Source organism: Rhinolophus sinicus, chromosome 17 (assembly GCF_057876585.1).
Source record: "Rhinolophus sinicus isolate RSI-liver-muscle chromosome 17, RSI-T2T, whole genome shotgun sequence".
Taxonomy (NCBI): domain Eukaryota; kingdom Metazoa; phylum Chordata; class Mammalia; order Chiroptera; family Rhinolophidae; genus Rhinolophus; species Rhinolophus sinicus.
In genome coordinates this window covers 13,054,362-13,079,000 of record NC_142517.1, presented here as the reverse complement: position 1 = coordinate 13,079,000, position 24,639 = coordinate 13,054,362, and the positions used below count along the sequence as shown (strand labels likewise).

The 24,639-nt window shown below is 37.9% G+C and overlaps 1 protein-coding gene across 8 annotated transcripts in view; it reads right to left on the bottom strand.

The window, feature by feature from the left end:
• GRIK1 (glutamate ionotropic receptor kainate type subunit 1) overlaps positions 1 to 24,639 on the bottom strand; it is a 359,894-nt gene that overhangs the window by 47,079 nt on the left and 288,176 nt on the right. For 5 of the 8 annotated variants that reach the window (XR_012494071.2, XM_074326228.2, XM_019729911.3 and 2 more), the window contains exons 8-10: positions 7,920 to 8,027; positions 5,722 to 5,766; positions 303 to 416 (exon numbers count right to left, since the gene is read on the bottom strand). Coding sequence is in view for 7 of the 8 variants with exons in the window: in XM_074326228.2 (XP_074182329.2) it covers positions 303 to 416; positions 5,722 to 5,766; positions 7,920 to 8,027 (267 nt within the window). In the remaining variant the exon portion in view is untranslated. The remainder of the gene's footprint in view (positions 1 to 302; positions 417 to 5,721; positions 5,767 to 7,919; positions 8,028 to 24,639) is intronic. The other 3 variants (XM_074326232.2, XM_019729912.3, XM_019729908.3) reach the window with 1 other exon arrangement.

Below are 24,639 nucleotides of genomic sequence, written 5' to 3'. Positions count from 1 at the left end.
GTTGAAGCCAACCACCAGCCAGATGGCAAGGGACACCAACTTGGTGGGGCTGGAGACTGGGGCAGAGCAGAGTTGAGAATGGATTGGAGGTGGGAGATCTTTAGAACATTGTTGGAAGCTTATAATTCAATTCTGTTATAGGTGTATATTAATACAAACATAGGTTAATAATAGACATTTCCCAATTAATAATAGACATTTGCAGGCAGAGTTGTAGGCATAAAGAAGATAGTTGAAGACTCTTTCGAGGTCTAGGTTAGGAATCTGGATAAGACACCCTGAATTTCACATAGTTAACTTACCAGAATGGTGGTGACGATGAGTGTTCGGTTAGCCAGCGAATCGGTGATATTGCTGGACCTGTCTTTGTAACCATCCGTCATGTTAAGCCCACTGTTGGAATTCCAAATCCCAATCTACATAGAACACAGTACATCAGAGGTTGCTGGCGGTCAGCGATGGCATTCACACTAAAGAGAGGCCCCTCCTACACCAGGAATGGACACACAAGCTCATAGTCTGGGAAGAGGACACCAGAACATCACAGTGGAAGCTACTGATTGTGGGAAAATGAAACAATGGAGGAATGAGTCTATAGATGGCACAGGGAAAATTTGTGCTATTTGGGATGGAAGGGGAAAGGGGTCTTTTTGTTTTTGATTTATTAAGCTCATTTTTCTTTTTTAAATTAAGAATTCTTAAATGAGTATCAATTTCTTTTCTTCCAATATGTGGAGCACCTACTTATATGAGCACTGTTCTAGACATTGTAGGACATAGCAATGGACAAAACAGACAAACATTTCTGCTCTTGTGGAGCTTTCAGTGTATTGATACAAACCTCCGATTGCCAAAACGCTACTATCAGTGTCTTGAAAATGTATAAGGAACGGGATGAAGGGAGTGGATGATGGAGAGACTGGGTATCTAAAAAAAGAAAGGTAAGTGGAAGAAGAGGTGTGGAGGGACAGCAGACTAAGTTCTGGGCCTGTCTTCATTGAGACGCTAGTGCTAGGAGGGGTGTGGTACCTGCTGTGGGCTTAGTAGGACTCTGTACCTCTGTTCTAGGCCTGTCTTCTCTACTCGTCTGTTTACCTGTCTTATCTGTCCACTTGACTATGAACTCCTTCAGTGAGGGTATTCATTTTTATTGCTTATTGATCTTTCCATCACCTAAGTACCCCTGGTGATTGGCAGTCAGTAAAAATCCATTGCTCTTTTAAAAAATGACCTACAATTTTCTCCAGTGGCCAAGTCAATCGTGGGTTATTAAGCCCTATCGAAGTATATTGACGTGTTTGGCGTGTGGAGGAACCCAGGAGAAGAATTCAGGGAATGGAGCTCTTTGTCTAAAGCCTTCTATAGGCATTTATTGCCAGCTTGGTGACACAAAATACAGATGTGCTTCAGAGCCAGGAGATCCTAATTGCTGTGTGACCTTGAACAAGATGCTTACCTTTCTGAGCTTTGGTTCTCTGTAAAGGACGTCATAGGGATATTGAAAGTATCAAATGAGAAGATGCATGTGAAAGTGTTGGTATATATTAAGAGCTACACAAGCGTTAATAATAAAGGACATCTAAATGACCGCCCCAGTCATTTCGTCATGCTTGCCCTGTTATGAAAGAACTTGGAATTGTTAATGTGTATATATATATATATATATATATATATATATATATATATATAAATTTAGAAGCAGATAAAGTAAGGGAGGTATGAAAAACAGGGACAGTTTAGGAACACTAACATGTGGGCAAACTCTGGTATAGACCTATGCTTGATCCCTAAATATCTTCCCCCACTGGGAGGACATAAGCATAGGGTAGCGGGATAGAGTATGAGCTTTCCAGGCAGACTTTTGTCCAGATCTTAGCTTTGCAATTTACCAGGAGTGTGACCCTGGGCAAATTAATTAACCCCGCTGTGCCTCAATTTCCTCACCAGCAGAATGGAGATAGAGGCTTTTCTGATGATTAAAGAAAATATCACTTAGGAGAACGTTAGGACTCTCCTATTGCTTTAGTTTGATTTACCATCTAAATACAGCAGCTGGAAATTCATTTAACTTGACAAATATCCTTTTTGAAAATGGAAGTTTTTTGAAGAAGTTGCAAGGACTATCACACTGCGGGGACAGAGTCCCAGAGAGCAGTTTCCAGGCTCTTGGCCTCATGTGGAAAGGTGCTGGCTCGGTTATTAGATGGCCATCAGCTGTAGTCAGATGGCCATCCACTGTGGCTGGGTTGTCATCAGCTGTAAGCAGTTAGTTAGCCATTAGCCACTAATACAACTGCCGTGGCTACGCTAGGGGGTTGGTTGGTTGGCAGAGAAGCGGAGGGCAGATTGCGGATCGTGTGTCTCCTGCTTCCTGTGTCTGCAACCCAGTCGTCAGCAAGAATATAGTGGTATGACTCCCCTGTCTATTACTCCATTGTTGTTCCTTTTTGACCTCACCATATCCTGCCTTCTTGTGCAGGGAGCAGGACCAGAGACGCCCCTATCCCTTGCATGACACACACATTCACACAGTAGTGTGAACTATTTCAATTCCACTGTTTTCTTTCTATACTTAATAAGGGTTAGTTTTCCCATTTGAAAGTATTTTGATCCTGTATGTGAAGAGGTTACTTGAAGTAGAATTGGGATGTAAGACAGCACCTTCAATAATCATTCAGTATTTCCAGGGTCAAGTGCGATGTCTATCACTTAGAACACACACAATGCACAAAATGTCTGTTAGTTAAAGAATCTTCAGTTTTCCTTGGCTGGCTTTAAACCCCCAAAAGAGGGATAACTTTTTCTTGTCTCTCTTCTCAACGTTGACCCCTTCTCTCACTTTTTTGAGGTGGAGACTCTTGCTTCTAGGAAACATAACTCACACTAAAACCACCTGGAGTCTATTGGTTGTCATCTAACTTTATAAAGACTGTGTAAATTGGGCTTGGCTGTACTTATAATTAAACTTTGACTTAGGCACTGGGGAGAATGGAACCCAATTTTTAATTAAGTATTGAAAAGAGGAGAAATTGGCTACTCTCTTTGTGGCCAATTCATTAAGTAATCGAATGGGTTCTTTTAACTCTTTGTTCTATACATGCCAAGTGTATGTTTAAAGAAACTATACTAATATTTGAAAATGACAATGTTAAACACCCTCACAATATCATTCTTTTAAAAAATACAAACTTGAAATTATACACAAATATACTGCAGCTTAATGTCTGGCTTTTATTTATTTTACCAGCCCTAGTAAAAATGCAGAGGTTAGATATCATTGCTGTTGCATTTCCAATCAACTGAGTCCCAGAGTCCCATTCATTATGAATTTTCCTCCATAAGATCAGAAAAAGGAGAATGTTTTTTTCCTACTATCTGTTTAGCAAAAGTTCCTTCAAATCTAGACTAAAAGAGTATCAAAATATAGTCAAGGTCAGGCTATTTCTGGAAAGTGATCTTTTAATCAGCAAAACAAAAGTGTGTGTGTGTGTGTGTGTGTGTGTGTGTGTGTGTGTGTTTTAAACCTAAGTAGTCAACTACCATTACCTGTTAATTGAAGTAAATGAACATCAGCAATTGAATGCATTTCTGAAGAAGCAAGGTGTCATGAACCATGTATTAGGAGGAGGGATGGATTTAACCGGATGCCTAGACATTTAACATTTTGGTCCTGGACTGCCTCCAGGAAGTAGAACCTCAATTTTCAAAATGAATAGTAAAAGCACCTAGCAGTAATTTACCAGTGAGAAGTAGTGGAGGGTAGATCAATTATTTGTGGGGAGAAACACTCAAAAGCTAAATTGTCTGGTCCTGCCTACTTGCACTTTGTAAACGGGCATGAGGGAGCAGCCATTTATTACCTAGGACAAGCGTGGGGAAGCGTTTCCAGTAGTGCCCAAGTGACATTAAGCAAACATTCTTTTTAAAAAAGGTAATGCAACAAAAGTACACTCAGAGAGTGACTAGTATTTATCTTCCAAATTGAGAGAATGATTCACACAGACTCAAAAATCTAAAAATTGCTGAGGGAAATAAAATATCTAGAAAAAATGGAAGGTTTATCTCTTTCCTGTATGATGAGCCATATGAACACCTATTTTAGCAGTGGGCTTTCTGAAGATTGCTACACCACTCTTTTGGAAAGAACTTCAGGGAGGACTATTCTATACTAAAAAGAGTCAGAGTGCAGAGAAGAGCTTCTCGAACTGGACTGTGATGTGGGTGAATCCTCTTTTAAGATGGAGTCTTGTTGGGAAAAGACGTGTGTTTGTTGGGTCTGAATAGGTCTCATGTGCTAGCACCTGGGCTACTGTACAATGTTGATGAGCAGTCATAACACAAACAACACACCACAGTACGTACAACTTACAATGTGGGCGATGATGGCTCAGCAGGAAGGAAGGGACACAAAGGCATAGAGGAAGAGCACAGCCAAGAAGTTGCATCTCTGGGAAGTGGGGGTGGTCATTGCAGTTTAGTGACAAATAAAGGACACTCCCCACCCCTGCATATAATTTCAGAGCTTGGAATCCATCCCTTAGGATATCGGGTTTGAATTAATTCGACATCGCGTAAAGTGCCTGGAGTCTCAAGCTGGATTAGGGTAACGGGCTTCTTTATGGGTGCCAGGTGGGTTCATTTTTTTATTAGCAGCAAGGAAATAGTATTGCCTTCTATGTGCCATTGGTAGCCTGATTCATTGTAGATTAAAACAAGGTTATTAAATCTGGGGTGGGGGGGGTTGTTAAACCTAAAAGGAGGACATTTTTTTTAGCTCCTCTACTGAGTCATAGTTAGCAAGAAAGAGAGACTAACTTTTTGACTACAGGAGAAACTTTTACTTTCTGTGATATAACTGATAATTCAAAAGATGAATGCAAATCTGACAAAACTGTTCAAATTGAACAACCTGAAGTAATTTAAGGTCCATCTGTCAATCAGTAGATATTTTAGCAAGTAGTTTTGAAGCGAGAGAATGAGACAATGTTTGCATATCATTGGGACGTTTATCCCATCCAAACGTTTTTAATGTCTAACATTTGCTTATATAATTTGCACATTCATTGGCAACATGATACTGTAAAATATGAAATAGTGGGTGTTATAATTTATAAGCTAATCTAATTTCCCTTCCAAAGTCTCTAATGTATTTATCCTCTGGAAACTGTTGTTCTAAAACAATTTGTGAGAAAATACGACAAAGATATCACACAAAACAAAGGTGGCTCACACGAAAAGGGAATTTCTGAAAAGGGCTCGTATTTTGTGGTGATGACTTTGAAGGTGATGTCCTAGCCTTCTGAGTCTTAGACTCTCTGACTAGTCTGATGGATCAAATCTATGGTTGCTTTCATGCCCCTTAGGGAAAATATTTAGTGATTGGGGAAGGAATGTAAGTACACCAGTGTCTGCTTCTGTTGCAGTTACCTGCTTTCAGTTTTAACAAAGACTGATCCTGCCCAGGAGAAAAAAATAATCTCAGGGAAAATATTTAATCCATCATTATTTCATTCATAGCTAGCCTGTTTTCAATTCACGCTTAGGTAATGTTGTTGAGAGACAGCATATTCAATCACCCTGGCTCTCCCTTTACTAAGAATATCGCCTCTAAACTGCAATTGGAGGGCTACTGGCCTGGAAAAACTGGAAGGAGGCAGGCTTTTTCTTTGACATTCCCCACCCCACCCCCAGATTTCCTGCAGTTTTTGTTCGAGTACAAACCTTCTTCCACACTTTATATAAGTGTATAGACACTTCTCCAGCAGCCTTGGTTTTCAGCGGGAAAAATAAAAAGAGCACTTAATTAAAATGGAACGTGGAACCCAAAAGGTAACATGATGTTTGAGTGCTCGGTTTTACACTCCCCACCCACTGCTTGGAATCTTGCATCGTAAATCAATATAAAGCCTGAGAACAGGTGCAGTAAACAGACGAGCCAAGTACTTGGGTCCCACAGAACTTGATTTTCACTTCTTTCACATACCAAAAAAATGATTTAAAGTTCTTTTGACTATGCACAGCCATGCTGCAGAGTTCAAGGGACTTCATTATTCCTTAAGAAGACCTGCTCGAGGCATTTATAACCCAAATCAATCAATCAACCAACCAATCAGTCAGTGCACACACAGACTCCTTCTCTCTCTCTCTCTCTCTCTCTGTCTCACACACACACACACACATACATTATTCTTAAGTGAGAAGAAAGCATGCTTGATGACTTATTATTTGAGTATGGACTTCGAAGAAGTAGAAACTTGAGTGGAAGTGAGAAAATGGGCTGTTTCTAAAAATTCTCCTTGTGGACCCGGGAGAAGCTGACATGAAAAGATTGGGCATTTCCTCCCTTGGCTCTTAAGGGAGATGAGTTGGCTTCCCCCATTGCCTTAAGGCCCAATCAGCCTTCTCAGGAATTGAGCCCAAGTCACCTGAAGAAAGAAAAGTTATTGCAAACAATGAAGAGATAAGAAACAAATTGAGAAAACACTTTCATCTAATTTGATTTTGCCTTTGATGGAAAAACACCAATAGAGTGTGCATAATATTGCAATGTATAACTAGCTGTGAAACATAAAGCATAACAAAAGCTTCATCTATTTCATCACCCATCTGAGCCAAAAAGATGTTTCCTTAACAGCTTTTCTCCCCCCATCCATTCTGTACATTATGAGAAGTAGAGAGGAAGAGAAAGAGACAAGCACAGAGAAACAGACATTTTCTTTAAAAAATAAGCAAATCAGAGTGAAGAAGTACTGGGGGGTGGGGGGAGACATTTTTGAAATGGGAAACCTTCGTGTATAGTGTGTATCTCAATGCTGTAAACTAATTATTTTCCCCAAACATTTCAACACCAGTGGTCGGTCAACCTTCTATTACATTCAGCCTAATTACTCTTTGTTTGTTTTAATTAAGCTATTTGGGATGAGACATAGCTAGGACCTAAAAACAAATGTGTCCTAGTTAAAAGCAACAAAACAGAAATGGAAATTTTATCTCATTTTAAAAATCAACCCGAATACTTCAGCTAAATAAGTAACTGTTCTCAAAGCCATTCTTACATTAAGCATACCTTCTTGTCCACTACACCAAAAAAAAAAAAAAAAAAAAAAAGAAGATTAAAGAGTTTTGATGTTCAGATGAATATTTTGGGGGTTTCAAATCCTTATTTTTTTAAGATTCTAAAGGCCAAAATCTTCACACTATAGTGTTAATTAATTCCAAATTACAGTTGTGAATACTAAAATTGATATAATAAAATATATGGAAAAGCCAAATTCTACTATTTTTACGTAACTAAATATTTTACAGTTTAATTGCTCTAAGTAGTAACTAAAGTGGAACTTTAAACTTTGAGAGAGTGAGAATTACACGTAAAATAAATCCTAAATTCAGAACCCAACATTAAAATACATTTTTTGGCACATTTCCTCCTAAAATTAAGGATGCAAAATTAGACTGCTCCAGTAAGCTTTTTCTAGCCTACTTTTATTTTGTCCTTCTATCACGAATCTCAAAATAGAGTGCAATTAAAATTAATTTCTGAATAACCCTTGGATACCATTCCAAAGATAAATCATTGACAGCTTCTGATTTTTTAAGTTTAAACTCAATTTTTTAAAACCGTTGAGAAATGGGGTTAATGACACCCACCCATAGGGTTTTATATATGTACCGATATAACCATGCTTGCTACATAAACCAAGCACTATAAATGTCCATCAGCATTGCTATTAATAACACGTATAATTTCAGAATGTCGCATGTCAACATCTATCTGCAGATCTGGGAGAGAGATCTAGAAAACCAGGCATAAATAAGCGCGTTGAGCAAATCATTTTCTTATCCCTCTACTTGTACTTGCAATTACAATGCTTGAGCAGGGCTCTTTATTTTATTTTTAAATTTATTATTGAGGAGGTTACCTTTTCAGTTCCTTCCTCTTTGAGACTAATAATGTCCAGATCAAAATCCTTCCTCAAGCCATCGGTTTTATTGAAGGTGATACGCCCAGTCAAGCCATCCCACCGAGCCTATGGACAAAAGGAAGGCGGCATTACTGCTTAATGCTGATCATAGTCCTAACACCATCAAAATTGTAATTCCTCAAATTCATCACAGTATCCAATTATTCGGTTTCATCATGGGGTTATAAACCATCGCCTTGGTTCACTAACTCGATAGCAGAGCACTTCACTGTTTTATTAGTGCTCATTTATTTTGTCAGTTACAACATCTTAACATCAGTCAAATCTGTAATAGAACCAATCAAAATGGGCAGGATGGAGAAAAGTGACTGTAAAATAGCCTGCACAGGGAGTAAACAAAGCCTGGGATATCATCACATTCTGTTTGCCAAGGTCAATCCAAAACCTTTTCGAAGTACTGCCCAGGGGAAGTACCCCCTCCCCCATTTTTTTTTTTTTTTCTCTGTGAAAAGGCTATAATTCAGTGATGTGTTATTGAATTTTTAGGGTGTCTTTTTAGGGTCATTCAGGCCTTCCAAAGTCATCTGACCATTATATTAGTTTTCCTGTGGCTGCTGTAACAAATTATCATAAACTTGGTGGTTTAAAACAACAGAAATTTGTTCTCTCACAGTTTTGGAAGCCAGAAGCAAAAGTCCAAAATCAGCATCATTGGGCAAAATCCATGTCAGCTGGGCCGTGCTCTCTCTGGAGGCTCCAGGGAGACTCTGTTCCATTTCTTGTCTCTTCCTGCTTCTGGTGGATGCCAGCAATCTTGTCTTGTGGCTGCATCTCTCCAGTCTCTGCCTCTGTGGTCACGTGGCCTTCTCCTCTTCTTTGTAAACTCCCTCTACCTTGCTCTTATGAGGACACTTGGGATGGCGTTTAGGGCCCACAGAGGTAATCCAGCATAATCTCCCCATCTCAAAAATCCTTCATTTAATCATATGTGCAAAGTCCTTTTTTTACCATATAAGGTAACATTTACAGGTGTCAGGGATTGGGGCGTGGATATCTTTTGAGGGAGTCACTATCACATGTATCAACATCATTTTGGGAACTAAAAATCACAGTAGTCTGCTTTCGCAGAACTCACATTGGACATCTTTGGGGGTTTCAATAAATAAAAATGAATGGCCCTGGAGCCTCTTGAGCTTCAATCTTTAAGTGATTTTTGGAAACCTTGTCTGTTTTGAGTTAACTTACAAATGAAGATACATGAAAACTCGGCCCTTTGTATACACTTAGCTATTGTTTGTTTGTTTGTTTGTCTGTTTTTTCCCCTCCTGACTTTACCAAATTCATCTGACATGGGTAAGATCTGAAAAAGATCTGAAGAGTTACATTTTATCGCAGTATTTACCCATCTGTCCAAGAGATACAGCAATGCAACAGAAAGAGTCTGAGTTTATCACAGAGCTAGCTTTGAGTCTCTGACGTATGACTTCAGGCAAATTATTTAACCTGAACCTGGGTTATCTCAGATTTCAGTGTTTGATTCATGCAGGATTTTGGGGAGATTTCTATGGCACTTAACATAATTCTTAACACACTAAAAGCCTTTAAAATTTTAGCAACGGTTATTTTTACTACTACCTCTTATTTTCTTTCCCCATGTTCTTAGCTCTGGAGTTTGGCTTTTATTACCTCACTTGTCAGGACTCTGCAAATCAACATCAGATTCATTGTCTCAAAATACAATTTTCACATTCATACAATTTTCCCCACCACATAAAGTACATAATGGATCCATGCTACCTAGAGATTAGTCTAAACCTTAACTTTACATTTGAGGTTTTGATGGTTAATTTTTTTGTGTCAATTTGACTGGGTCACAGGATGCTCAGATATCAGATATCTGGTTAAATATCTCCTTTGTGTATGTCTGTTTGAATCAGCACATTGCCCTCCCCAGTGTGAGTGCACACCATCTAATCAATTGAGAGCATATATAGAACAGAAAGGCAGAGAAAGGGAAATTTTGCCCTCTGCCTGTTTGAGCTGAGACATCGGTCTTCTGCCCTTAGACTGGGACATGCACCATTGGCACTCCTAGTTCTCATCTTCTCTGTGACAGAAACTATCTGGGAATATAGCACCTAGCAATTTACAGTTTAGTAAGAACAAGCACATTAATGTATTTCAGTGGAGCCCCATAAATGTGAGGATAAATATTTGCACACAGTAATTGAAGAAAGGAGTATGGAGAAGAAGTACTTATCCCAACGGCAGGGAAAGAAAGAGTCAGCAATAGATTCCTGGAGAATAGAAAGCCTGAGCTCTCAAAGGATGAGAAGTTGGCCAAGCAAAGATCCACAGCCTGAGAAAGAGCATGAAATACAGAATTAAATATGTTTGTCATGGATCCACAATGCAATGTAAGGAATGATAAGAAATGAGCCTGGGAGGGCAAGTAGGTGCCCATTCACAGAGGCGTTATGAATCATGCTAGTTTGCTTGATTTTGCTCGGTAGGCCTTTGGAAATCATGCTAGTTTGCTTGGACTTTGCTCTATAGACATTTGAGAAACACTGGAGTATTTTAAGATTATCGGTGTCACGGAAAATATGCGTTAGGAGATGATTTCAACAGAATTGGGGAAGATGACTTGGAGAAGGTAAAGATTGTAAGCAGGGGTTTGGTTAGTAGGTAGCTCCCATTGCACAAAATTTATGCAAACGTATTTCCATGCCCACGTGTGAACATAGGGACAGCATGGTCCTGCCCTGTTCTAACCAATTTTCACACCAGTCAATATTAATGAAAATAGTTCCATGGCAGGGTGGACAGAGCTGCTTGAAGAAAGCATTGCCATTGAAATTCTTAAATAAACAATATGTTATGGTATCAGCTTAATTGTCAGGAACCAACACAATTAACCAAAACTGATTTTCTGGCCACCATTCAGGTAGAATGGATGTCCTGACAGTGGTGCATAACGCTGGAAGTTAAGTCAAATTAACGTCAGGAAATGATGTGCATACAGGAAGAGCCTACAGCTCTTATCTACGCCTTCTGTATGGCCAAATGAGATGTGAGTTGCTCAAGTGCTGTGATATAAGAAGAAATGCTTCTTCAGATTCCAGGACTTGGCCCCCAGTTTACTGCCAAGGGAGATTAGAATGCTAAACACGAGCACCAGCTTTCAAAAAGAGGTGGCATATTTTTAAGGTCAGTAGTAACACCCGTTGTTACACTTGCTGAGATACAGCTAATCACATTCTCTGGACCAGGACCAAAAAAAAAAAATCAATAGCTAATGCAAGTAGGGAACATCGTCTTGTGTATATTTACATACACCCCCTTGGCACTGCAGTATCCTTTTCCTCCCGTCATATGCATTTGCTAGTCCGACTTTCTGTACTCGGGTCATTGATTTTGCAAGTCAAGGATAGCTTCATGGATTGGTGGGTTAAATGCGAGGTGTCAAATAAGCTACTCTATTAGGGATATAGCATTTGCTGAGTGTGGAAACAATTTGTCTAAGACTTTGATTCAGTGGAAATCTCCGTTGTGTTAGGGGTTTGGACTAAGTCCGTTTTCAGGCTCCTTCTTTGTGCTTCTAAAAATGTGCCATTCTAACCCTCCTCCTGAACTGTTTGGAAGGAGGTAGTTATCTTCGTTAAGTTCTATAGGATTTTCAGAAAGCTTTTGGCTAAAGGAAACTTTTTCTTCATGGGGGTCATGCTGTGAGTCAATTCGATACCTTGTCTGGAGTTTATGGAGCTCTCTGAAAATATACAGAATTGGTAGCATTTATCTCTTGATGTAGCACATAGCTCATAGCAGGGTCTTAAAACCCAGTTCAGAAATTCAATTTCATTTCCACTAAGTGTGTCTATTGTGTCCTTTTGTTTGGATTCTGTTGCATTGGTTTTATTCTTTAATTTAGTGTTCCAATCACTGGTGCAGAGTAATTCCCACTTTTTCTCACTTCTCCTCCCTGCTCATCCAAGTGGCAAAACGTTCTTTTTTTCATTCTCTAACAATGCTTCTTTCCCTGCCTCAAATATCTACAAAGACTCCCTGACTGGTTCTTTACTGAATTGAAATATCTTTTGACCTTCAAAGTCAAGTTTCCCTTACTGCCACAATTATCTGTGTCTTCCTGCTTCCTGTCCCTAGATGAACATTTCTGTATGTGTTCTTTTTCTTTTTTTGCAAACTAATTGTTGATAAACATTTATTAATCACAAATGAATTATTGATTAGGGTGAATAGACAAAGACTAATTCCTAGATATGGTGAATAAGATCCATAAGGAATCCACTTGCTGGTACAAGGCTGAACCATATGTAATTTAGATAATTATATATAATTACATTAGTCATAATTATAATTTGCTTGCCTTATGTAGAAGTATTGGCACAGGAGACAATTATAGTATACTTAACTAAAAACAATACTTAAACTATTGTCTTTATTTTAGGAAATAGCTTTAATTTCTACCCTGCGTTAGACCTCTTGACAGCAACTGCTTAATAGCAATGAGTCAAAAGGTGTGACTTTTCCTTTTCTCTTATCAGATACATTATCTGATGGCCAAGAGACAGAAATCAAGAGATAAAAGAAGAAAAACAAAAGTTTTTATTAATATCTTGTTTATGTCCTCTTTTTCAAGATGATATTTTTTGTCCAAATAAAACATATGTGTGTATATATATATATATATATATATATATATATATATATACACATATATATATACACACACACACAGGGTGTCAAAAAATGTATACACATTTTAAGGAAAAAACTATTAAACTTGCAATACTCCATATATACTGATAACAAAAGATGAATACACATCACGTTTGACTTCTGCAATTACAAGAGGTGCTCAAAGTGGATACCATCAGCGTCCAGACACTTCTGATTACGGCAAACTGCTGCTTGAGCAACGTTGATCAATGTGTCCACTTGTATACATTTTTTTGGCACCCCGGTATTTACATATGTATATTATATATGTATATATAGTATACCATATATTATATGTATATTGTATATATATATATATATATATATATATATATATATATATATATATATATATATTATATGTTGAGGAAGTAAGTACCTAGCACTTAACCCTAGGCTCTAATAATAGTCAACTTTTACCTTTATTTAGTTAAAATGATTGCTTGTATTTATATTTTTTCCTAAAGAGGACTTAAATACATAAAAGAACATATAGCCCATTCCTAGAATTCACCTGACACGGGTATTCTCATTTGCCATAGGCTATAAATTTTTTCCTATTGAAGGACACCCATAATTTGTTTTTGAGAGAAAGAAAGAATGTGCTTTTCTGAATTTCTAGCATTTCTTCATTTATGTATTCATATCTATGCTTTCTTGTAAGAATTTTATAAATAGAAGTTTCATGGCAAACCCAAAGGTTAGTTTCCTTTGGTATTAGAACAAGGGGAGGGGGGGCATCATGTTTAAATGATTGTTCTATGTGTTATGCAAACTTATCAAAACTTGAAAATAAAGGAAACATATTTAAAAGACTGCATGGCCTTTCTTTGTCATAGTGGCCATTGTCTAGCAAGCTCATATAAGGATGATTTGATCCTCTAGGGAAATATATCTAATAATTCAATTTATTGCTCTATAAAATGTAAATCTATAAGATATAAATGATCTCTACCTAATAGAAAAGATAACCGCCAAATTATAATTTTATTGCCCCGTCATTCATTAACAAGTTTGGATTTTTCTGGTGGCCTCTAGAGCCATTGTTTCTCTAGAACTCCTTGGGACGATTTTTGCCATCTTACCTGTTCCCTCAGAGTTACATACATTTTTGATACTTGCTTACTTTATGTCCATGTTAAAGTCACATTTATAACTATTTTAAAATTGTACTCTGACTGGGCGATGGTCCTACCATGATTCCTAAATAGAGTCACCTGCCAGAGCCAACTTTATGGGTCATTCAAGCTCAGAAACATCTTTTAAAATGTTTTTTTCCAATCCTGGAGCAAATCCCAAGCAGTAATAGAATTCACCTTTGCTGACTCCCTGTTTCTGTTGTTTTTTTCTTTCCATTTCTTTTCTTCTAATGCTGTGTTTTGATTCTGATTTTCACTCAAGTCAGGCAATCTGAAAATATCTTGCCTACCTCATAGTTTGAACTATTTCTTTCCCCAAACTGGGTGCAGAGACCGGTAGATTCATGTCTGAGCTCAGCCCATTTTTCCATCTCTACTGCACAGTCAGGTGAGCACTTTGTGTCTCAGCTGCTCCTGGTTTGGGCCATGACCAGCTCTAGGGACTGGTGGGCATTTGAATGCTAGTCTAGTCTCCAAAACATTGTCAGGCAAGTACACTGTGTTTCTGTGAATCTGAATCGCACAAGTTGCTCCTGGTGGCATCAATGATTAGCAATCTGACATTTTGCTCCGATTATATTGTGATCTGTCAGGTAGATGACGATACCATAATTCTCTGTCTGTAGAGTGAGAGATAACTGAAAATCTGGTTTGCTAGCCTTTTCCTTTATGTCTCAGGTCCACGGGTAAGGGGAACTACCCTTTGAATTCAGTCCTCATGAGCTTTTGTATTCCACGTTTACTTTCAGCCCATGGCTAAGGTGATGGAACTGCGGCTGGGATCCTCAGTGATGGTGTCCTCCTATGCCTGGAAACGAGAAAAGCCTCTCCACCTCATTTTGTGAGTGTGAGATTTTATTCCTCCCTCCCGAAAATATTATAAATTAGATGATAAAACCTTACACATTAAAGAACCTTTGTTTTTATTGGTTTACATATTTGATTGCTTATATTAATATTCCCAGGATTCTCATTATATAAACAGACATTTTAATATATTTTATGTGCTACCTTAAAAAAAAAAAAAAAAAACTCATAGAAATTGTTAGTTTAGAAGCGTTTTTAAGTAAAAACCCAAGTTCATCTAACCAAAGTGCATATTTAACCACATTTAATTGATTTCTTAAAATTAGCTAAAAAACCCATTACATTGTCCTTTCTCTAATTTTATCAGTATGAATTATAGTTCAAGTGCACAGGCTTTTTACAGATTTGCTTTTTGTATCCTAACAAAGAGGCTAATTAATTTGAATTTTCTAAACTTTTTATGCTGGTTGACTTAAGAGATAAGCTAGCATTGACACATAATGATTAAAATGAAGAAGATGTAAAATTATGTATATAATTATATTGAATTAGAATTCTGACAAAATTTTATAGCAACGATAATTATGCTTTTTGATGTATCAGTTTAAACATAATTCCCAATTTCCTTATTAAGTTTAAGACCTTGAACTAATGTTAAATCAAGTTAGTCGATGAATAATTTTGGGATATTTGGATAGTTTCTCAATAAGAGAGAATGTTGACCCACTGGTGACCATATAAGTAAAAGTTGTGTGTGTGTGTGTGTGTGTGTGTGTGTGTGTATGTATCTTATTATTTTTATATATTGTAGAGAAGCTGCAACTTTTGTTCATGCTAGCTAACATGTTTATTTTTGCTACTTTTATTTTGTTCAAAGCATATATGTGGTTCTGGGGGGCTGTGTTATTCATTCTCCTGTGTACAACGTAATAGGCTATATTATTGTTTATAAAGTAATGGCAAAATACATACCAAATTATAAAAAAAGTATAGAGGATGAAAAAAACATGAGTATGCATTATATAGAAGGTTTGAGGGAATGAATTTTGTGTACTTTGGAGTATAACATCTGCACATGATGAGTCTGAATAAAAGCAAAGAAATGTGTCAGAAATTTGCCAAAATTTGCTCAGTTTTGATGGGTTTATTAATAAGAGATGTATGTTAAGTTTTGTGAATCTTTTTATGTCAAATGCTATATGAATGTTAAAGTTTTGTTTTCTCTCTTTTAAAATGACAATTGTTCTTGGAGTATTTAGTCTGCTCTTAACAAGAAGACATAAAGGTTTATAATTTACCTTCTATATAATCAGATCAGATACACTTCCCTTCTCAGCATCAATATGTGGTTTCAGCTTTATTCTCATGTTTGTCTGAAGGTTTTGCTGTAACCCATAGGCAGTCAACTGGGCCTTTGTCTAAGAATGGCAGTCTCAGAGCCTCATGGGAGAATGGTGCCCAATAGTCTTACCTACTGGCACTTTAAGAGGTAGAGTCATTGGTACAGGCTATGGAGCTAAAAATGATATCACTTAGACAACTGTGATGACACGAGAGCAATAATCAGGATTTCCAGGACTCTTTCTAGTAGATAGAAGACCTTGTGAAAGCAGAGTGTTGACCCAACATCCAGATGGGCAAGACTTAAGTAGGATTAAACAAATGGTAGAGGGAAATATAATTGTGATTATGTGGATTTGAGCATTGTTGCTGTGGTTTTAACTGTTCTATAAAGGGAGTGAAAATATACTTTCTGTATCTTAACCATCAATGTGGTAGCCTATCAATGACACATTCTTATACAGCACCTCATTCGCCCTGACCCTTTAGAATCTAGTAACAACTCACAGGTTTTTATGGCAAAGTGGTTATTTGCATAAGATAACAAAAAATTGTCTTCTGATTTTATCAGGATGTGGTTGGGTAAATTGGTTTCGTAAGTAAAGTCATACCAAGATCTCCATATCTGAGAACAAATCTCATTTAATCAGGTATATTAAATCCACTGTAAAAAACAATTGTCCTTCATGTGTAGAAACAAGGTTCAGAAAGCCCTCTCAGGGCACTGGTCTGTTATTTGTTCTATTGTTTACAGAATCCTAGACTTATAAGTGACAAGGAATGTCATTTCCTGGCTGGTCAGGATGTGGGTCACCTCAAATAGAAATTCACCAAAATGTATAGGTACTAAAAGACTATGGTGCAGACGAGTTTCTTGGCTCTAGTTTCTTACCCATGTGTGACAGGGTGAATAATGCCTCCTACCCCTAACTGTCCTTGTCCTAATCCCCAGAACCTTGAATGTGGCAAAAGGGACTTTGTAGATGTGATCAAGTCGAGGATCTTAAAATGGGGAGATCATGCGCAATGATCAGGGTACGCCCAATATAATCATAAGGATCTTTATACGAGGGACCCAGGAGAAGTCAGGCAAACAAAAGAAGAGGGACAGAGAGAAAGAGATGGAAAGATGCTGCATTGATGGCTTTGAAGATGTAAGAAAGGGTCCTCAAAGCAAGGATAACAGGAGGCCTCTAGACGCTAGAAAAGGCAAGGAAACTGATTCTCCCCTAGAATCTCCACAAGGAACCAACCCTGCCATACCCTGATTTCAGCCCATTTTGACCTGTGTACTGTGTTTCCTTGAAAATAAGACCTAACCGGAAAACAAGCCCTAGCATGCTTTTTCAGGATGACATCCGCTGAACATAAGCCCTAACGTGTCTTTTGGAGCAAAAATTAATATAAGACCCGGTCTTATTTTGGTGGAAACACAGTAGGACTTCTAAACTCAGAATCATAAGAGGATAAATTTGTGTTGTTTTAAACCACTAAGTTTGTGGTAAATCATTTAAGCAGCAAAAGAAACTAATACACCAATAAGAGCCACACAAATATTTCTGGAACAAGAAAGGCATTTGAAAATTCAATCAGAGATTCATTTTGAAATTTCTATATAGAAGTTAATTTTCTGGCCTTGGTAGCTGCTTAAAACAGTAGCTCTGAATTTGCAGGACCCCTGAAAAAAGGCTTATATGGTTAATTAGCCCCTCTTACTGCACCCACATAAATTAATTAGGACCAAACACAATGACACCAGACTTTTTGTAATATAAATAACATTTGGAGATTATTTATGATACAAGAGAGCACTGATGAGCAAATTATCTAAAATTTGGAAATAAAAAACATGATTGCATGTCCTTTCAAGGTCATAATGGGATCATTGTCTTACAGGCCCACCCAATGATGATTTAATTCTCCAGGGGATTACACTATTATGTTTTATTATTCTCTATTGTTTAGAGTCAAGAGTATGAAATTCTATGTTAACTTGTAAATTTTTGTCTGATAGAGATGCAAATAATTCATGTCTGGTACAAAAGATAACCTCAAAGGTTATGGTTTTATTGCTCTAAGGGATAGTAATCAGTTTTGTCTCTAACTCAGCATATTTATTTCAGTTTTGCCTTTCTTGGTGGACTATATCATCACGGGTCCTCTAATCCTTCTTTGAACAAGTTTTGCTGTTCTGCTGGTTCCATCATTAGGAAGTGAAGTGTATTTTTGGCACATACTTACTTTATATTTGCATGAGAGTCCTGTTGATAACTTTACAAAGTTATACAAGACATATTGACAAATGTCAGTGGTATGCATGTATTATCTCACATGATCCCTACAGCAGGCGCATAAAGTAAGTAGGGCTGTCCCTATTTTAATGCAGGGGAAGAAATATCCTGCAGCCAGTAAGATGCACTGGAGGAATTTAGAGCCAGGTCTGCCTCATATTCTTTGTCCTTGACCACACGGCATTCCCATGGGTAAATAAGGTCATGAGAAAGACAATGAAGCGGTGTGGGCTAATTGCTCCCATTTTAAATCCTCATACTGGGCTTTGCATGGGTCACGAGGAGAGGACATCTCAAACTAAGAAATTAAAAAAAAAAAAAAAGATAAATGAAAATTTTAATCAGCATTAAAATCCTGACTTCTCACTAACTCAGTGACATGTTTGAAACCTGAGTTGCCCAAATCGACCCAACTTGTATCTGTCTGCTGGGTTCAGTTAGAAAGATAAAAACCTCTGTCTTAGCTTCCAGTATCCTATTTCCCAGTTTCTGTGCATCATCTAGCACTGAGCAGTCTCTCCGGAAAGTCAAAATCACATGGATGATGACATGAAGTGCTGTCATCATGAGTAAAAACAAAAGAAACCATCAGCTTTTCTGTGCAGTTTCTCCCATTTGGGGTCCTATTCTAATGGCCATCAGGGTTCAGAGCAAGGGGAATGTCTAGAAAGTGTCTGAAATCTTCTCATTGTGCTAGTTTGGTTAAATGCTTCTAATTTTCTTGCTTTCACAGCCCTTCAGAAACCCATTCTACTTGTTGACCAGTGGATTAATGGGTCCCAGGATGGCCCTGCGTTCTCCTATTTCCATTTTGGATTTACTTGTGTGTGACTGTTAGTTGACTTTTTACTATAAATGTTGGTGACTTTTGCTGATATTAAACTTAACTGTTAGATGGTGGGGCATGTTTTAAAGTCCTTTGTTGCCAGTCACAATGAGTGTTCTCCCTTGAAATCTTCTTCCTGGATGTCCTTCTCTTCAGTACACTATTTTTCTCATTTTTCGTCAAGCTAAAAATACTTCTTTTTCTGTTATTCTGAGATATCAATGATGCCTTGACTTTTACAAGGCATATCACATGGCAACATGTGACAGAACCAATTTGTGGTTCAGAAAGCTGTATGGAAAATATGAAGTTTTCAAATAAAACTGGAGGATTTAATAAAACCATAAGTCAATGTGCTTTTATGGGCCTAACCAAAAAAAAAAAAAAAAAAAAGAATCACACATTGCACTTGAAAATTTAAAAAAAAAAAATATATACTGCTAAAAAGCACTTCATTAGTTTTCACAAACAAATTTTAGTCATAAACCTTGCATTGTAAACAAGATGCCTTTCGACAACACAGTTAAATTTTAATTGTTACCAAGTTTTAACATGTGAGCATGGTGTATTAGGAAGAACTTGATTTTAGAATCAGATGATATGGGTCTGAATCTTGGCTCTGTCTTTGATTAGCTGGGGAACTCTGGGCAAGTTACTTAACTTCTCCAAGTTCCCTTTGCAAAATTTAATACTAGCTTCACCTAGTTGTAAAGACTTAAAAAAGACAGTGCTTCAAAGCATCTAACAGAGTACCATCAGATGGAAGCTCAATGAAAATTCAGCTCCTTTATTATCTTGACCTAGTTAAGAATTGCTTACCTCTCCTCACAGACCCATGATTACTCATAGATCATTGTGCAATGAACTTTGCTCCATCTCAGAGCCTTCCTTTGTGCGGCTTGTCAGAGAAAAAACAACTTTCTTTCTACCTTATGAATTATATTAATGCAGTGGCTCTCAAATTTTATTGAGCACAAAAATCATTGGGAAACTTGTTTGAAGTAGGACCAAGGGATATGCTTTTATTTCCAAGAACTCCATTAGGTTTGATAAAGATGGTCCTCACCCTACACTTTTAGGCTCATGAATTAGGGATCAAAGCTTATCAAGGCCATAGACCCTATAATCCCCATGTTTGCTGAACAATCCAATGATTGTTAGCAGCTATTAAGTATGGACGCTGATTCCAGTTCTGAAGGAGTTTATACTCTGATGAATAAGGTGTCTATCTATCATCTATCTATCTGGAATATATAATTAAAAAGTAAATGAGTGGCACTGATAAAATTTTTACAGAACTGGGAAAAACAAGCTGGGGCTGGCATGGTTAGTGCAGTTTTTAGGAGAAAATGGAGATTGAACTAGTCACTGAAGAGAAACAGGACTGGAAAAGCTGCAAACTTAATTCGCTCTGTATAGTATTGATCTAGTGAAACACTGTTGTCATGTGTTTAGCCATACACTGATTGGATCTCATACACCTAGATGGTAGGAAATCTCTAGATAAAATACAGACCCTTGTGGAAGAATGATTTTTGGTTTATTGTAGGCAAAGGGGATCTACTGAGTCTTTTCAAAATGTTTGTTTGCCCTGAGAAAATAGATTTCCTCCCAAAGATCTTGGTTGCTAAAAACCTTATATTCAATACTGCAACTTTAGAAGATGCAAAACAGACATAATTTAATGAGAAATTATTTTGAAATGACATGAGCCCTTCTCTGTTAAACCTTCCAACGTCAGAGACTTTTATAGTTCTACCTGAATCACAATATGGCAGCCTTATTTTGCCCAACCCCTGTCCCCTATGACTTTGGATTCCCTGCAAGTAGCAAGACCTCTGATTCTGGGAATATCACTTCATCTCACAGGGCTTCCATGTCTTCTTCTGTACATGAAGATGTTGAATGGAACCATCTCTGAAAGTCCACTATTCTGTTTCTTCCTCCCTCTGGTTTGGAAATTTACCCCAATTCCCAGCGTGTACTTATACAAGCATCTGTTGCCTCAGCACAGAGCCCATCCTGGACCTATTTGAAAACTAACATTGTACTTTTGAAAGTTAAACCAGAAAAATGACCCATCTAAGGAGAAACATTCAACTTAATGAATCAATCAGATGTGATGCTTAGAAATCCTTCTAACGTGGAACCAAGTCCTGTCTTTTGCTCTCTCCTCGCCCTACTGCATTCAGCTCCAGGAAGCTTGCTGAACTCGTTTCTTGAGACACATAACCACTCTTGTCCATCAATCAGATAAACTTAGCTTTTTTAAAGACTTTTTGATCCAATTTGAGTTCTAGAGGTCTTTAATTATTCTTTGACAGGTTCCTGTGCTTTATATCTCAAGTGCTCATCTACCTACAACTCCTTAACTGACCCTTTTGCAGCTGTGCCCATCAGAGAATAAAGAAGGGAATGGGACATGCTTAAAACAATATCATGATATTTGGGCAGAAACGGTGAGTCAGCCCTTTAGTTTTGTTTTTCTAATATCACATTAAGCAATGTGATTTCAACCCCAATACTTTTCAGCATTTATTTCCTCATGACAAGGATTCTGAGGTTTAGATTCATTCAGCCTTTTATGAACTTTCAGTCAAGTGAAGAAAAGCCAGATAAATCCCATGGCATTTCATAAAACTGCCTAAACTACAAAAGACTTAATTAGGCTATGGTTATTCGACTTAATGATGTTTTAAAATAATATTCACAAATTACGGGTGAGGCAAAGATCACTCGGTGCCATACTTTAAAGGTGTCGCTTTAAGCGGGAAGCATCATGCATTACTCTGCCTATTGTAGAACAATTAAGTTGAAATGGTAAAAAAGTCAATTCCTTTGATATCATTAGAGTTCAACTGAATCATGTTGATGAGAATAGGTTGGGCTTGGGCTTGTTCTTATTTAGATCAGCTTAGTTTCGTTCTCTCTGTCTTGGTCTGGAGCAACATTTACTATCATTCATCCCTGAACAAAACCTTTTAAAATAAGAAAACACAATTATAGAAGATGGGCTTTCCGGACCGCTAATTGGCAAATTGCTTAGAAAGCATAGTAAGAAAAGTCCACCTCCAGTTGTAGTTTTTAATATTGTTACCACTGCATTAAAAATACACACACCACCCTTCTGGGAAAGGGAACTCAGCAACGTGGGAGCGATGAAACTGTCACCACTGCTTAGCATTGATCATGAAGCCCGTGAACTTGGTTCTTTTATGGTGTTAAGCCTCATCCTCCAATAATACTTGCCAAAAAGTCAGTTTCTTTGTCTTGTCAGATGTTTATGACACCAATACCAGCGACCTGAAATTCTTGCCGGATTAGATACCTTAAGGCAAGTTTGAGCAGCTGACACTGAATCTGACTGATTTTGGACGAGACATGAAAGGAGCTCCACAATCAAACAGTGAATAAGAAGATTTTCTTAAAAGATGTGTGCCAGGTACTGACGCTCTCACCTCTCCACAGCTTCCGCCCAACCCCCACCCAGTGCACAGCTACCTGGGGCAATGGCCTTTCCAGCTCCTAGACAGACATGTTGCCAGAAGCTGCTTGCAAAGGGGTCAGACTCCAATTGCAAAGACAGGCTGCTTATTTCCATTTAGTGTAAATTCAGTGAGCCTAGGGAATAAAAGCTCATCTGCCATCAATCTTTTGCTTAGTCTTTTAAAAACTACACATTGGCAAAGGTTTGGAGTGTGGCATCATGTTCACATATTTCCCCAGTATCCTTCATGCACTTTAGGCCAAAGTGCTTTCAGCAGAGCCTTTCGGGCTGACGCTGTGTTAAGTACAGTGTTTGAGAACTGCAGCAGCTTATTTGTTGCATAACATGTTTATTCAAAATCTGTTTTCTCTTTTTTGCTTCATGCTAATTTGCACTTGAATTTCCTTTTCATTGCACTATGGCATTTGGCTTGAATCCCCATGTATTCACTAACCTTCAAGTCCAGTGTATCACCCTTACCCTGTCTGAAAGGCGTGGGATAACCTAGTATCCTGATGTCATCTTTATAATCTCTAACTGTTCCTTCAGGCTTCATCTTGGATGTTTCTTCCTCCAAGAAGCCCCAAAGCTCAAAGGCTGGGTCAGCTTTTCTTCCTAAGGTTTCCATAGTGTTCTGTAATTTCCCCCATGAAAGCACACGCTATTCTGTTATTGGACTGATTGCTGACATGTCTGCCTCTCGTGTTTAACTCTTGATTCATTGATGGCAGGCTATTAGTGCTTCATAAAACTTGTATTGTATGTTCTTACTGTGTCACTTGTGAGTCTGTCAGTTAAACATACTGAATATAAATTCCTTTAATGGAGGCAGTTTGGGTATAGAAGGAACAGCAAGGATCTTGGCATTACATAGCCCCAGAGGGAAATCCTCTCTACTGTACCATTTGAACAGGTTGATCAACCCGACTGGATTCCATTTTCCTCTTTTGTTAGATGGGAATACAAACATCTACGTTGCAGGAATGTTGTGAGGATGAGAGCTAAAATATTCTTCATATCTAAGCATCAAAAGATGACCAGAGATGGTCATGGTTCTCTTGACTCCTCAGAAATTTCCATTTTCTGTAGGGATTGGATTCAATGCCTGTCCTTAGAGATGCTGTGTTACTTGTAAATTTTCTTAGGTCATCTGAAGAAGTTATTTGCCAATTAATTCAAACATGCTAGCAATACTGAGCAGGCCAGCAGGTAAAAGCATGCATCAAGTGTTGGATATTAACTGAGACACAGCAGGTATTTCTGTTCCGAATGGACTTTTCCTTGCAGTAGGTCATTTTGTGGTCTCATGCAAGGTTTACAGCAGTTTTAATGGGACAAGGGCATCACAGGTGGAAGTATTGCAAGGCAAGAATAAAATGAAGTTGGAACTCTAGCAGTTTGTTAAAAGAGATGGCTTGCTTCCACAATGACCCTTCTTTAAATTCTCTTGAAATAGAGGACATACTTTCCATTTGAGGGCAACCACTTTGTCAGACTTGCTGCAGAAAGATCATCACCTGTTTTCATTCTCTTGGGGATAGTCTGGCCTTTTCTGAACTGAAATCTTACTTGTGCTTTACTCTGAACCCAGAGGGTTGTCAGTGGTGTGACTTGGGTTAGAAAAAGCGATGTAACAGGAACCTCGTGGCCCAATCCAGGCCACAGGCTGGGGCCAGAAATTGGAATGTTCTGGGGAAAGACACTGAAGTCAAGACAGAGCCAGGATGTGTTTGCCTCCTTCTTATTCGAAGCATAAGTTACTTAAATGGTATGAAAGTTAGCAAATCACTTAAAATCCTAAGTATTTTGTCTTGGCACCACATGATTACAATTTTGGGTACACTGACTAATCCAGCTGTAAATTGATTTAGCCAACAATGTGCTTTCCTAAATTAGAAAAGTAGAAAATCTGCTTTCAAATTGAGAGATGACAAAATTCTAGTCTCACAATGGTTAGAAATAGAAACAAGAATAAATAAACTGCTTTTGAATCAAGATAAAGCTTTGCTCAGATACCTGCTGAGAGACACAAGGGATGACCTCCCAAATCTGGTTGGAAATTTTGGTTTCTTCCTAATAGCAATGG